Genomic DNA, 16,518 nt, shown 5'->3' with positions numbered 1-16,518 from the left:
TCATGCTGTATTTCAAATCTGGCTCCTCTCATATCAAGTGTTATCAAAGGACAGGTGAAATTCATCCTTCACCTCCTCTCTCTGGGAATTCATGGCATTATATTTGTTCTAGTAGGAATATATAAACTACAGTCCACCTTCCACCCTTCCAAATCCTGCAGATATTTTCATTCCCTGATATAAGTGTACTGACTTCCTTTGAATTTTAACAACAATGAATTTTTACCCATGCAGTACAGATTTAAAAGTAGCCATCCTTTTACAAAAACAAAACAAAACAAAATAAAAATAAAAGCAAGCAAAACCCTTCAAAATCAGATTACAAGAGAAACAGCTGAGCTGAAATTCATTTTCAAAATTCACAGCATCAAATTATTAGTCCTAATAAGAATTTAGGATGGTTCTCTCACTAAAAAGGCAATTTTCTTTTTCTGAGTATTCATACTTCCCCATCAGAGGCTGGGACTGAATCATATCCACCTTGACTGAACTGGCCTCATTAACACTGCTCCTGTACTTCATAAGTAACTCCCTTTTTTAATATGTTAATAAATATATACCCCTACCTCTGTGATTTCCACTCCATGCATCTGACCCAGAAAAGCTTATGCCCAAATAAATCTGTTAGGATTCCCTGTTTTCATAGATACAGACAAATGTGGCTACAAAGACTCTTGATTCAGAAATTGTCAGGGATAGATCATGACAAATTGATCTAATGGTTAATTAGCCTCACTGTTAACAATATGTTTTTCTGTAAACCAAACAAAACAAAAATAATCTAACTTACTTTTATATTTTCCACAAAGATATTCCATGATCATACACAACAGCAAACCAACAACCAGAAACCAATAGAAATCTACTGAAAGATAGAACATGTAACTGTTACCACAATGCAGACTCAAACATGGGAGGTAATTCTTGGCACTATGATTTGGGACCTAAACAATGATGGACTTTTGTCTCATTTTCTCAAGTACTGTTGCCTTTGCACCTTGACAGAGACTATATTTTATGTGGAATAACATAGAGACCTGCCTTTAGAGTCTCAGGAAATTACAAAAACATCCAAAATACATAATGACAGAGTCAGGCTAGAAGGCTACAGGAGAGTAGTCAAAGGAAAATATGTTAACTCCAGATGAAATAGGTCCCAGGGTAAACTAACATAGGATAGTCTAGAATTAGCAGAAACTTGACAGAATCAATCGGGGCAATCAAGCTAACTAACGCACCTAGAGTCAGTTAGGAGGCTTCCGGAATCAGATTAATCCAGAAAACATGCATCACATTACATATAATTGTGTGTGTGCTGTTCTTCAAATAGAGGTTACAAATAAATGGTTTGATTTTATTTATTAAGGACTGTTGCATATTCACATGCATTATGGCTCTTGAGTTATTGAGCTTTTGAGCTTGAATTTGGAAAAAAAAAGACTCTTCCTTCTATTTTGGTTGCCGACCCCTGATCTGGAAGGAGGAAGTACAAGCAGGAACCAGAAAGAAGAAACCTGTAGGTGAGGAAGGTGCTGGAGAGGGCTGTGGTGAAGAGGCCTAGGGAAGTGTAGCTAACACACAGCTGTTACTGGAGATGTTTGCAGGCAGCTATCTTCACAGGGTTCCTGAGCTGGAACCCAGAAAAGAGGGTGGACCTGGGGTCTATTCCTCTACACATTATAGCACAGGAACAAGACTGGTTTTGGTAAAGGGGTTTGTCCTGCCCTATAACACTTGGAGGGGCTACAAGACTAAGGAATTTGGTTTCCCCACTTTTCACTATGCTGGCCAATGTTGTGAGTAGCTCAACAAACAAGCAAGCTGGAGCCCTAGAGAAAGTGCCTAAATTAAGGGCTGCTATGAGTTCCTAAGGCAAGTAATCCACCTAAAAGTGCAGGGCCCACCAAGACTGAGAAGAGCTTTATCACAATGTGTACTAACTTTTGTGTTACTAATTGTTTTAATAGATTACATGAGAATATTTACATTAAGCTTGTAAATAAGCTAAATAGCCAGTCCTTATATTTTTAAACTCAGAACATCATTTCCAGTCACTGTGTATTTGTGTATCTTCAATAATCTAATCTAGTCTAATCTAATCTAATCTATTCTGATTGGTACAAGCTGCAACACTTTGAATGAATGCAACACCTGGACAAATCCATTAAGCAGCACAAAGGACTCATGCATCTGACAAAGTCTTTTTTTACCCGTGAAAGCTTATGCCCAAATAAAGACTAAGAGATTCAAGGTGCCACAGGACTCCTTGTTTTTCCCAAATCATGGAAATGAAAGCATATTTGAGTGGCATGGAGGGTCAGTTTTGACTACATCAAAAACACTGCATGTTGTTGTGAGATCACCCTGGAAGCCCTTCACCTGCTGGATGCTCTTGAAATCTATGGGAGTTTCCTTGCCTCTTTAATTCATTCTCAGCCAGATTCTAAACTAAGGATGAAATAATATGGTGGGAGATAGATGGCTCAGTATTGTGAAAGATAAAGTCCTAACTTGGTAGGGAAAAGTAATTTGGAAATAGGGTGGAATTATGCTTGTTAGGTAGAATTACAAAATAAAGAAGACAATGAAATATGCTCAGATGAGGCCAAGTTTTCCTGAATAATTATGACAAAAATTTACATACCATGATTTCCATCAGTTGCTGATTCTGTGACAATGGTACAGGCAACCTCCGGAGTATCACATGGTACACCAATGGTTTTTGCTCCTGAGAAAAGGCACTGTTCATCCCGCCTGTCTGTTGTCTCAGGCAGTGAAATTATGCTTTCTCCTTTGTGATTTCTCCAGGAGACTCTGGGCTTTGTATGCAACCCTGTCCACCTACATTCATATCTGCAAACCTTCTGCTGATGCTCTTGCAAAGAAGTATCATTCACTACCCCTGTAAGAAATTTAGTATTATCACATGTATGCAGGGCTGAAAATGAAGAGAGATGCTCAGAGAAGGAAGAATGTAAAAAGATTCAAAGACATATAGACCACGTCTACACTAGCTGGCTACTTCGAAGTAACCAGCGCAACTTTGAAGTAGCATGCATCATGTCTACGCATGCCAAGAGCTACTTTGAAGTGGAAATTGAAGTTCGGTGGCAAGACGTCGAAATCACTATTTCTATCAGAAGATGGGAATAGTGCCCTATTTCGATGCTGAACGTCAAAGCAGGGCGTGTGTAGATGATCTGCGTCCCATCGGCACTTGTTCCCATGGACAGCACTGTGCCCTAATGCCATGCGGGGGGGCAACTATGCAGTGCAGTCTCCCACAGGGACACCATGCTCATGGACGCGGGACAGGGAACAGGGACCCGACACCTATGGGGGGACGTGGGGCTTGAGCCATGGGCCAGGGCACAGTACTAATGGCCTTCTTCCCCCTCCATCCCCGTTTCTGCAGCTGCACCATCTGAGGCCCCGGACAGCCAGGTGCCATCAGTCATCCTGGAGAGCCTCCCCGGGGTCCAGGGACTGCCACCACCTGGGGACACTGCCAGTACTGGGATGGACCCGCCCCCACTGGACCTTGGGGGCAGCCGCCGTTGACCCCCAGCTCCTGGCGACGCTCCAGTAACAGATGGGGGTAGCCGAGGAGAGGCTCCAGCACAACTGGGAAGAGGCCGCCTGGTGCCGAGCAGCATGGCAGGACTTCATGGGGGTCTTCAGGGATATTGCCGGGTCATTCTGGGAGGCTGTAGCCTGACTCCCGGCCATCACTGCCCTCCCTGCCGCCCTCCTTCCTGCCCCACCTGCCACGGCATCTGCTCCCAGCTACTCCAGGGACCACAGACAAAAGGAGGACCCACAACTTGAACCTGCTGGGGGTCATGCCTGTCCATCCTCACCCCAGAGTGATGGGCTGACAGCTGGCCCATCCACTGACACCCACCCCCATGTATATAGTTCCAATTTGTTGCACAGAAATCATAGTGGACAGTTAACAGTTAATAATTCAAACATCCAGATCTATAAACAAGTTGACAGGTGAGTTCCAGTTTGCAGAAAAGCAATTCCAAAAATGTGTTACTTGCACAGGGAAAGCTATTTGTGAAATAGCTAGATTCCAGTACGAAAGGGATGAAGAGAGCTGAAAAGGAGGAGGTGGCAGAAAAATGGTGGCATAGGGGCTCCTCTTTTACTGCTTGTTCTTTTGCGTGTATTGATCTACTTGTCTAGTCACATCATATTGCTGCCTTGGTTGATCTGAGCACAAAACTTGGTTCTTTTCAGGATTAGTGTACAAAAGCTCAGGGATATCAGCAGTGCCCTTGAATCTTTTAGTGTTGGCAGTGCTTTGTCAGTCTTCAAAAAATAAAAATAAAGTACAATGCATGAAGGGAAGTTTTTTAAATTGTGCATTGTATTTCCACAAGAATTCCCAATGATTGAACCTATGATGGGCCGTGTACAGAAACTGCCGTTTTCAGGACTCTGGCAGCTGAGTTGGCCACATGTAGGGAAGCCAGAAATACAGACCTTGTAACCAGTTGACTATCCTGGTAGGACTTAAGATCATCCAGAGCTGGAGAAGATACCCTAATACCAGGCTCTCATCTGGCAAGGAAAATGGTAAGGTGTGTGTGTCAAAGGATATAAAATGACAGAGGCTACTGTTACACAAGCGAGTTTTGTAGACAGAACTGGTGTTTTGTAGACAAAACTCGTGGCGCATCTACACACAAAATGCATTTTGTTGAGAGAAACTGTCAAGGAAAAAGCTGTGTAGATGATCCAGGGGGATCTTTTGTCGACAGAGTGGATGAGAAGATCGATCCACTTTTACACGTAGATGCAATATGTTGACTGAAGTTTTGTCAGAACAACTCTTCCAACAGTAACTTCTGTTGACAGAGGCTTTTACTGTAGATGTAACCTAAAAAACAAGCCTAGTTACTAGTAGCAGAGATTAAATTGCACTCTAACATCCCTTTAATTAATTATTAAATAAATTTAATAATACGGCTCCAAGAACTGGCATTCCCAGTGGAAGCTTTCCTGATTCAGAATAAAGGTTCATTTAGCCCAGTGGCCTGTCCTCCAAAAGAGGCTAGTGCCAAAGGGAATGACTAGAACAAGACAATGTATCAGGATCTCCTGTTGCCTAGTCCGACTTCTAGCAGTAACCAATGCCATGTGCTCTAGAAAGAATGAAAAGAACTGATAACCAAGTGACCCAATCCCTATCATTTGTTGCCCGCTTCTAGAAACTCCATTACTGAGGAGTTTGAAAACAGTAATTGAAAAAGCAATAGAAAATGTGCTGTAGAGAAGGAACAACCCCATGCTGGCTCTTGAGGCTATCAAATAGTTCTCCTTTGCTAAAGCTGATCTCTCCAATTCTAGACATTTCTTACCAACAATCAAGACTTGAATGATCTCTCTGTGAAACGTGTTGGATGTGGCAGAACATACGTATTTCCCTCCATCTTCCACCTGAATATTGTTCAGTTGCAGAGAAATATTTCCTTTCCCAAATTCCTTCCCTTTAAAAACTTCTGCTTTTTGTTCATATTCCTTCCTGAGCCATTCTTTGCTGTTTCCATTTGGAGACAAATAACCCATTGGGCATTTGTCATGTAGTAGATAAGAATTAATCAGGGGGTTGTTCTCATCATAGAGGTAGAGATAGATTGTCTTATTCTCCATAGGTCCAACTTTCTTCCACTGTAGCTCCATGCTAGGAGGTAGATGTTTCGTAATCAGCTGGCAGGGAAGAATGACATTTTCTCCAATTACAGCAGTAATTTTTTCACGTTCTGCCTCCAAGTCAAAGAAATCTGAAAAATGTTCAGGGGTTATATTTGCACCACCAGCATAAAGTGACTCTTATTAATGCATAAGAGTGAAAAAGAGGACAGACCTAATTCTCTTATCTATACTGTTTTTACAATAATGTAAATTCATTCGCTTCAGGGGATTCACTGCTAATATATACACAGATAAGTGAAAAGAGAATTAGAGCTATATTACCTTTAGTATCTGAGGCAATCTCAAGAATAACCTTTGAAAAGAAATGCTGAGTTGTACAGTTCTTCGGATTCACCAGGATGACTTTGGGCTTAGTAATAATATTTCCCCATGGTGCTTTCCAGTATTATTGTTTCAAAAATTATGGTAGATCACACCAGAGAACCTATAATGACTACCAGGCCCACAGATGGGGGTGAGTGGGCAGAGTGGGACAAAGGGAACAATTGCCCCCATGCCCAGCCTTTCAAGGGGGCCCAGAGCTCCTGCCACTCCCACAATCACAGTAGTGGTGGCTGGAGTTCTGGACCCCTTTTAATTGTCAAGGCAATGCAGCTCTGGCTGTCCATGGCTGGGAGGCAGTGGAGAGGGCTGGTGGGGGAAGTGGCACTGTGATTCCAGCACTGCTGAGTGCCGAATGCCCTACGCCTCGCCCCTTTCAGGGTGCAGAGTGAGGCCCCTCTCCCACCTGTTCTAGGGTCTGCAGTGGATCTTGGTGGCACAGGTAATCACCTGTTGGGCTAACTAATATGCAATCTATTAATGCACTTTAGAAATCACACCTCTGTAGTGTGTGTTGGTGCTCCATATAGGCAAGCCTTGAGTGGCATGGCTGGCCAGAAGGCATGTGTGCTTAGTCCTGTTTTGTAAGTAAGAGCAGGAATATTCGCTTTTGCAGTACTACGTCTCTTACCTGAAATTGCAATCACTTTTTCACGGTGCTTCTTCAGCAAGGAGTTTATTATAGCGCATGAGATAATGTCCGAAGCAATGTTTGCTACCCTGAGTGTACTGTTGATTTGATGCAGCCCTGACACACCTTTTTGGATTTTTGTTTCAGCCATAGCAGTTATGTTTTGTCCTGTGCTGTCAGTCCAGAGTACTTCAGGCTGTGGGTACCACCCTTGGGATGTACACCTCAGAGTGACTGAATTAGCCTGCTGATCTTCTATAGATAGGTGAGGTGCAGAGCCAAAACCTACAGTGAAAAACCAATTTCAGAAAATGTTAAAGAGGCTGAAAAACTAGCTTGCACACAGGCCTGCCAACGGCAGGAAGAAGCAAAGGGGGCACTTGCCTGGGGGCCCAGCAATTTAAAAGGCCTGGAGACTTCAGTTGCTGCTGCAGTAGTTCTTCCGAAAAAAGATCTCACACTTTTAATGTGCCCTATGCAGGTTCTGGGGCAGGGTTGTCTGCCCTGGAACCTGCATGGGGCATATCAAGAGTCCCTTTCAATCTAGACACGTGGTTGCAACTTTTCCCATAGCAGGCAGTTTGGGTCTGGAGAGGCACAGTGCAGCTGCCCGGAGGTACTTCTGAGAAGATCGGGAGGCAGAGCTGGCCTGGTCCAGCCCAGTGCTCCTCTGGTGGTGGGTGGGGTAGTGCTTGGGTCTTCTCTGGGAGAGGTGGGGCTTGTGGCCATGGCTGAGAGAAGGGGGAAAGGGGTATCCTTCGATTTCTGCTCTTAGGCCCAAAATTGCTGTTGGTGGGTCTGCTTACACACCAAAACAAAGAGTGGTCATGATGAATGATCACTACTGGCATTACAATCGCCATGTACTGTTGAAATTAATTTTGCATTTCCAAGTACCTTACATTCATAGATTGTTTTTCCACTTCAAGAGATCACCAAACATTTTGCAAGTTGATCTCAAACTGTGTATAGCTATGACTTCATCATATGTATATGACATATTTGATTTGGGGGGGAGGGCAGCAGGTCAATCAGGAAATGGTATTTTCAGAAAAGGGGAGAGTCACTTTTGTACTCCCCATATTTGAGACACATTCAGGAGTCCTGCTAGGACCCAGTGTAAGTAAGAGCAGCCTCAGGACTGCTCTAACTTACATTTTGCTTCCCTTGATCCCTTATGAGCCCTGGGAAGCAGAACATAGAAAAAGCAGAGTGCTCAGCCACAGCCCAATCAGCCCTTAGCCTACTCCTCTCCCACAGCCCTGACACACCCTTTAAACCATGTCTGGAATCAATGCCACTACACAGCCCTTATATCAGTTCCACACTGGCCAAGGAGAGCCTTATTAACACAAGGAGTAATGCCAGTAGCTGATAACCATTTCAAAAGGCCTTAGCATATCTGAGAATTGAGTGCAGCATGTGCAAACCACAGGTGGACAGTGACCTCACAGTGCCATGGGACTCTGTAATGTGTTGCTTGGGTGCATATCTTAGTGTAATGGAAAGTAATTATCCAGCTTTCCCCTGTGCTTTGTTCATTTCATTGCTGTTGTGCGAGAGCAGCGCACCTAATGCAGGCGGATGGAGATTTCACATGCCACCAGGAAAGCACCAGAGAATAGTTTACATGATGTATTCATGCTGTGTGTATGCACTGTATAATTTGAATATATTACGGAAGGTGGACCACAAACTGCAGAAACTTTTTTGGCTCCTAATCCAGCACTTCTCTCCACTTCCTTCCCTGTCTATCACATCCCCTGCCTACCTCCCATAATATTGCACACAAGTGGGCATTTGTCCAAAAGATGCTGTTTCTCTTTCTTCTGCCACCATTAAACCCTCCATTGGGAGGAAAGGATTAAGTGGAAATTGAGCTGTCTGAAAAAATGTGCAATACACTGGAGAATCAGCACCACTGTGATAAAGTTCAGCATTGCTCACTGTCAGCAACCCTTCTGTTATCTTACCTGCAACAGTCACAGGGATGCTGGCTTCTTGGTAGGCACCATCATCACCTGTCACTGCACACACATACCGTCCAGCATCTTCTACTTGTACTGAAAAGAATTTCAACTTAACTGTTCCATTCTCATGCCATCCTTTGAGAGCGTCACTATTGTGCTGGTCCACAGCCCTGACCAGCTCAGTCCCATTTTCTGTGCTACTGTAAACATATAATGACGTATTTTTGCCTCTTTCTATTTTGTACCAATGCACTTGACTGTTAGCCGGGACCTGACCTATGAGCTGGCAGGACAACATCACATCTTCCCCAACCAACACAACTGGAGGATCAACATGTACAGTTACAGTAAAACCATAACCTGCAAGAAAGAAAACAAATCATGATCACTGATTTTCTTCAGATGCTCAACATTGGTGCAGAGAAAACAAAAGAAAACTAGGCGCAATTTCTGAGGCACAACAGCAGTATTATCATTCATGAAAGAAACACACTCCATCTAAACGAACTGTTCCCCTTCAGAATAAAGACGCAATTTGAGATTCTCAGTGAGACCTCAGCTACCAATAGATTTCAGGAAAACATGATAAAGCACAAAATTTCTAAGGGATATGTGCAGGGTGCATCATCTCTCCTGAAGTTCCAGGGAGAGCAGGTATTAAAATGTCTTCTCCTGGCAGTGGCTGACCAGCATGGGGAGAAGGCCAGCAGAGCTAGGGCTAGACTTGGCAGAATTTGATTTTTTAAATGATTGTGATGGATAAAATTAATGCTTATTTCTATTTTTGTCTGACGAAATTTTCAGTTTTTCAGACTTATGGACTACATCTACACTAGAAGCATCTGTCTACAGAAATTATTGTCGAAAGAGATGGTCTGACAAAACTTCTGTCAACATCTACACATAAAAGGGGATCGACCTTTTGATCCACTCTGTTGATAAAAGGTCCCCACAGAGCATATACACAGCTTTTTTTGTCAACAGTTTCTGTCAACAAAATGCATTTGGTGTAGACACCCCACGAGTTTTGTCTACCAAACTCTCTAGTGTAGACATAGTAGCTATTTTGAGATATCGAGGTATCCCGAAATATCTCTTCTGTGTAGACAGACTGAGACTTTATGCACATGTGGAATAATGTAAAAAGTCAAGGTAGTGGACATGCTCCACCAGAACAAAATTATGAGAATCCCAGGTCAATGTCATTAGAGATCTCAAATTTTGTTTCAGTTTTCCTCTTCAGATTGCATCATGGTTTCCTTGCATTAGGTGTAGATAGGCAACAAAGGATATATTTATTTTCTGATCAGTAGATAGGAAAAAATGATGTTCTTACCCCAAAGCCATTTCCCAACGATAAAAATAAATGGAATTGTGGCAAGATGGACTGCTGATTTCACCCATACAAGCATTGTGAAGTGTTTGCAATATCATCCATGAAACTCTCTGTCGAAAGAAATTGAAAATATCACGAACTATAGCAGGAGACTTATACACCACTGCAGCTGATCTGGAATTCTTTTACACTGGGACTGCATTTCAAAGTTTGGGGCTCGTGTAGACACGGCCCAGATGTCCCCAGGGCCTGGGACCCAAGGCACTCTGGATTTGCAGGTTCCTCACCCTGCACCAGAAGACCCACCAAACTTTCTGGGACTCACCATGCAGCCCACGGAGTTTCCCAGATGAGAGCTGCTCTATTTCATATTGGAAAAAATTGATCAAACCCATTTGATTCTTTAAAAAAAATGTTTTTCAGAGTACCCTGTATGTGAGGAATTTCAAACTTTCTAGTTTTGTTTCTGAATCAAAATGAAGATTTTTTTCGGAAATTTTCAGTAAACTGGAAATGGAAGTTTTGTCCCGCTCTTTTAAAATTGTTTTCATTTTACAGGGCCACTTCTACTTTCCTGAACAATAAAATACAAAGCAAAAGTTATCTTTTGTGGAAGCAGCTTGATGGAAGACAAGATAATTCATCTGCCATTTAGTTGATCCTAGATGCTTTCACAAGTCAGAGACTACATGGATCCAAAGCATCCCAAGTTACCAGGGACATAAACTCAGCACCAGTCAATGATTCTTCTGGGCTATCATGATTGTCCCATCTGAGTTTCTAGTAGAAAAATATTCCCATGAAAAATTCAAAACAGCAAATTTGTGGTAATATGGTCCTTTGTGGGACACGGTTTATGAAGACTTGCCATGATAGTCCCCAGAGTAGTCTCAGTTCAGCATTTGTGCTTCTGTTATTATTTCTATTCAGATATTATAAAGGAGTTTTGTCTCCTTTGTCTCAAAAGCATAGCCACTGGCTTTTTTTTTTTTTGGTTAATGTGTGCTCCACCCCAAGGCCCAGCTCTCACTCAACCTTTTCCCCAATGTCCCACCCCCTACCACTTTTCAGCCTTGCTCCGCCCCCTCCCTAAGGCTCTTTGAGCCCTCCTGCCACTTGTTCCTTTGTACTCCCAAAGCCTGCCAGCCCATATCTCACTCCTCACTGCCACCTTCTCTGTACACCTCCCACCTGCGTTTGCTCCTTTCTTTCCCCCTCTGCCTCAAAGTAGTAGAGTGACTGAGGGGACAGAGAGGAGTAAATCAGTGCCTAACTTCAAATGAGAACTTTTCAGAAACACAAAATCATTTAAAGAAAACTTTCAAATTCAAACTCACCTTACATTATTTTGTAAATTAGCTATATCTTTCTCCAGAAATGCTGACTCAGTTGCTACATAGAAGATAGCCACACATCTTGTAAAATACTCTATTTAACTAGGGAATGTAGTCAAGGGAAATTCTGAAAGTCTCCATGGGTGAGCCATGAAGAAAAAGGCCAGGTAGTAAAAAATTTATGTACAGCTTCTGGAGTTATTTTTCCATCCCAGGGCTTTACAAACATAACAACCTCAAATATCAATTGCTTCCCTGTGCAAAGTACAAAATCCAGTGCGGTTACAATTTAACACGTCAGTTGCCTGAGACTACAAGGGAATTTGTGTAGAAAAGCCTTGATTAATAACGTGTTGATTGTAAGACCCTAGGGATAATAAACTAACCATTACCAGAACATACCACAGTATGTATCATGTCACTGACAGCAGATGTTAACCCTTCAGTTTCTGATAAAGTAGCAGATTGTGTTCTCAGAGCCGGTACATTCAGTCTATTTCCAATTACCCAAAGGAAGCAAAGCTGTTCTGTGCAACGACCACAGTACTGAATAAGTGAATGGGCTGAGCTGAGACACTAACTTCTTCCGCCTCACTCCTAGAGCTGGCGTTAGAGAACTCCCCCTCCCGTGACATCCCCAAAGCACGGTTGGGACATCAGCCTCTCCCCTTGTCACCCCAGAGCACAATTTAGACACAAGTCCCTCACACATCAGCCCTTGGGCTGGGCTGAGGCACCAGCTCCTCCCCTGACCAACTGCCATTTGCCAACTGCCACGGAACCATCCGTCTTTTGCCTGATTCTGCCCATCGCTCTGGTCCGGGTCCTGCAGGCTGCAGGGACCAGTTCAAACACAACAACCCCAGCCCAGATGTCATTCACCACACTAACCTGACACAGACCCCTGACACTAGGCAGGCACCCCGCATCTGCCACCATGAGGGAAGATCCCCTGCCCACTGTAGGGATCCCCACCCGGAGCCAAGCTGCACCTTGGTCTTGGAATTGGGCACAGAACTAACCGGAGAGGGAGTAGGGGTGCTGGGGGATAAACACAGGCCAGGGGAACTGCTGCATTGTGGAGGTGGTGGGGGAGGAGCTGACGTTTGTTGGGGGAGAGGCAGGAAGCGATCTGGGTGTGGAGGAGGGGTAGCAAGTGATTTGGGGGTGGTGTCAATTCGCACTTTGGGGGGAGAGGGGCAATGAATGATATAGAGGTGTGATGCTAATGGACAATAAATATTTTTAGGGAAGGGGCAGTCAGTGATTTCTGGAGCAGGCAGGTGACTGTAACTCTGTGGGCTTGTCTACACTAGCTCCGTACTTCGAAGGGAGCAAGGTAAGTAAGGTGTCGAGAGATTATTAATGAAGTGCTGCGCTTCATATGCGGCACTTCAGAGTTGCCGTGGGGGAAAATTAACTTAATGAAGTGTTACATTTCTAAGTGCTGGCTCGTGTGTATGTTTTGCATATTTGTATATGTGCATGTTTTGAATATTCAGCGCCTCAGCATTCGCACGCTTCCAGCTGCGGTGCTCTGAAAGTGCTGCTTTCGAACACACGCAGCTTGGTGTGGCTACACGGGGGTCCTTTTCGAAAGGACTGAGCACATTTCAAAATCCCCTTATTCCTTGAAAAAGCGGGGTTTTCAGAGCACCATGGCTGGAAGCGTGTGAATGTTAATGAGGTGCTGAATATTCAATTCAGCACCTCATTAGTATTCTTTGATTTGGCCATTAGCATGGCCACTTCGAAGGTTTAGCCAAGTGTGGCTACAGCCAAAATTTCTAGGAGTAAAGAGACTTCAAAGTTGCCCAAGCACCCTGAAGTACCGGTGGGCTAGCCGTGGCTGCATGCGAGCTGGCACTTCGTAGTTTAACACTTCGGAGTTGCCGCGGGGGAGAATTAGCTTAATGAAATGGTGCATATGCAGTGCAGCACTTCATTAATAATCACCCAACACCCTACTTCCCATGCGTCCTTTGAAGTAGGGAGATAGTGTAGACACAGCCTCTGTGTGTGTGTGCACGCGCGCGCACGAGCGAGCAAGCGAGAGAGAGAGAGAGAGAGGCTGGTGCCCAGGATCCCCAGTGAATGAATGGAGGGAGGGACACATCTTCGAAGATTTCCCAAAAGACCGTGCACTAGGCAGCGCCTCGTTTAAATGAGCCAATGGGAGACACCACAATTAGCAATGTGAGCTAAGCCCAGAATTTACTGGAGGCTTTTACTGGAGCTTTTGCCTTTTTATCCTTAAAGAGTATTCGTTAAAAAATATCCCCATGATATGATCATGAGGGATTTTATATTTTGCTTGTTTCGTGTCAAATTGAAATCTTTCATTTCTTAATAACCAGAAAGACTCTCTTTAAGAAAATCAAATATTTGAATTTTTATCTCTTCCACCTTCTCTCTCTGTTCTCCCTTCTTAGCACTAACTGTAACAGATTGCCTGAGTGAGGTCTATGGCTTGTTTGCTTTTCCTGTGTTTCTCCCCAACCCTCTTCCCCGCTCTGCATTCTATAACTTTAAAAAAAAAATCTTGTCAAATATTGGAAAAGTTGCAGAGGCAAAAAAGGAAAGAAATGAAACAATGTAAAAAGCAGAAAACTGAGGAAGGCAGTGTGGGGAGAGAAAAAGCAAATATTGAACCTCGTGGTGCCTGAAATCCCTGATTGAAACAGGCAGTTCTACTGAAATTGAAAGAAAAAATATTTAATTTAATTCTGATTTTTTTTCCATTAAAAAGCTAAGCATTACATATAAAAATGTATTTGTTCAAACTTCCCCAGCAATGATCGAGAGTTATTTTTAAAGCTTTCTTAGATACACTTCAAAATCCAACTGATCTCAAAAACCGTTGGGAGATTTTGAGGTGGGAGGGTTGTCTGTTTATTTTCCCATTTCCTTCCCCCACCTTAAAGTGCCAAACACAATTGCCAAATACTAGCAGAGCAATGCTGTTAGTCCCATGAAATATGCCTCTCTCCTGCTGAAGAGTCTCCATTTAAATACAGGCAAGAATTAAAATTCACAAGTCCCTTTTTTCCCCTCTCTCTTTTTTCACTACCTGACCTCCAACTACCTCCCACATGCAGCACCCTAGTAGTATGTTTTACACCAGTATATACTTCCTGATCTGAATCTATTGTTGAGAACAAAAGTCCTTTTGTACTTGAGATCTAATTCTGTCAGTTCCACTGCTCCCTCAGAACAGAATCCTGCCACAGGTCTCAGATAACAAAAGCAGGGTATTTTTGGTTACAACTTTACTTCTTTGGGAAAAAAAATAGTGAAGTGCCTGCCACTCCTTAGCATTACAACATTATATCCAATATTATGTGACAAGGAGATTAGAATCTATTGCTCATTTCTACACACTCAGCATGATCCAGTTAATACAGATAAATCAGACAAACCCTGCATTTTCACAAAACTCATTCTGTGCATATGCCACTCTTTTCTAAATGAACAGCAATTTTTCCATATTCAGTTATGAGAACATCCCTGCAATGCATCTACATTTTAACTTCAATCATTGCAATTGCTCCAGAAACAAGAAGTAACTTTTAAAATCCAAAATTTACAGCAACCATAAGAAACATAGAAATCATATCCACACATTAGAAATTATATTCACCCACAACAAATTCATGCACTTACCTCAGAACTCTTACTGCAGACTCAAATAAGCCCGCCAAAATGCTTTTGACTATAAAAGGTGTGGGCAAAGGTCAAGGTAGAAACAAGCAAAAAGTGGGAGGGGACTGAATATGAAAGAAAGAAAAACTGTGTAAGTGGAGACTGCACCCTACCCCATAAAGGTATGCACTTGGCTCTCAGAATTCCCAGCCGTCCAAGAGCTGTACATTGGTATATGTGACTATGCGGACAGTGTGGAATTGTTTCAGTGCAGTCTTTCCCATAACGATAAGGATGAGTGGTCTCTCAGAGGTGGTTAAGCCTTGTCTCTGAATCTAAGGAAAGGTCCCAGTATATAGGGAGTGCGGGGGGTGAAGCGTCCCACAGATCTCTGAGCAGCTGTTGAAGTGGCAGTATTCCCTCACACTCTTACCTTCGGCATCCAGTTTCCATTTCCCCCTTACCTCAGGATGTAACGAGAGATGCATCATCTTAATGGCTGACTGGTAGGAGAGCCTGAGCCATGCTTCTCCACCATGTTCCAGCAGATCGCCTCTCAAAAGAGTGCGCACACCCAAAACCAGATCGAAAGAGCAATCTGCTCTCTTGAAAGAGATCGGCCACACAGCCCCCGCTCTTTCAAAATAACGGATCAGGGATTGAAAAATCTGGTGCCATGAGGACTGCTTGTTCAAAAGCAGCCCCCCCCCGCCCCCCCAATCCCATACACATGCTTTTTCCAAAAGAATCTTTCAGACAAAGGTGCTCTTCCTCATCTGGGAGAGGAATAGGGCCTCTGGAAAAAGTGCCATGTCCTGCTGAATTCCTTTTGAAAATGCACTTTTGGCCATTTCTACACAGGCCACGTTCTCCGAAAATGGCATGGTAAGACACAGAGCAAAAGATGCTAATGAGGTGTGGATGCAAATTCCCTGTGCCTCATTAGCATAACATCATGTGATTTGGAGTCCAGAAGATCGTTCTTCTGGACTCCAAAATGCTGTTTAGAAGCGCAGTCCCCAGCGGGTCTTCTGGAAGGAAGTCCTTCTTCCAGAGGCCCCTTCTTCCCTTCCAGAAGACCCCCCGGGGGTCACGTTTCTAAACAGTGTTTTGAAGTCCGGAAGAACAGTCTTCTGGATTCCAAATCACGTGACATTATGCCAATGAAGCACAGGGAATTTGCATCAGTGCCTCATTAGCATATTTTGGGCCATGTATTACCATGCCACTTTTGAAGAAAGTGGCCTGTGTAGAAATGGCCTTTGTGTGTAGACGTTCCATATGTTCTTTCAAAAAAGGGGTTGATTTGCCGGAAGAACTTGCTAGCGTAGACATGGCCAAAGTGTGTCTCCGACCTGTACATACATTGCAGGCTGACAGTCTGTTACATGTACATCTGCAAATCCACAGATTCCAAAGCCAAAAGAGAATACTGAGATCTAATGTGTCTTTCCCAAGAGGACTGGGAACCTTTCCAAGCAATTTCTCCATCAAGCTCATAACTACTGGTTGAGCAGTAGCATCTATTTTATTTAAAAAAAAAAACACCTCTCCTTACTT

General features: G+C 43.4%; 2 protein-coding genes across 2 annotated transcripts in view; both read right to left on the bottom strand.

Moving 5' to 3' along the window:
* Window positions 1-16,518, bottom strand: part of LOC142025194 (scavenger receptor cysteine-rich domain-containing protein DMBT1-like) — a 903,096-nt gene that overhangs the window by 709,112 nt on the left and 177,466 nt on the right. The window lies entirely within an intron of this gene.
* LOC142024592 (butyrophilin-like protein 2) lies at window positions 723-10,058 on the bottom strand. Its single transcript, XM_075016721.1, has 6 exons — window positions 9,983-10,058; window positions 8,650-9,006; window positions 6,677-6,961; window positions 5,370-5,792; window positions 2,645-2,902; window positions 723-754 (listed from the first exon to the last, which is right to left on the bottom strand). Exons 1-6 carry the CDS (start codon window positions 10,056-10,058, stop codon window positions 723-725), a joined length of 1,431 nt encoding a protein of 476 aa, XP_074872822.1.

The sequence above is a fragment of the Carettochelys insculpta genome, chromosome 22 (assembly GCF_033958435.1).
Source record: "Carettochelys insculpta isolate YL-2023 chromosome 22, ASM3395843v1, whole genome shotgun sequence".
Lineage (NCBI taxonomy): Eukaryota > Metazoa > Chordata > Testudines > Carettochelyidae > Carettochelys > Carettochelys insculpta.
This window is presented reverse-complemented; position numbering and strand designations above follow the sequence as displayed.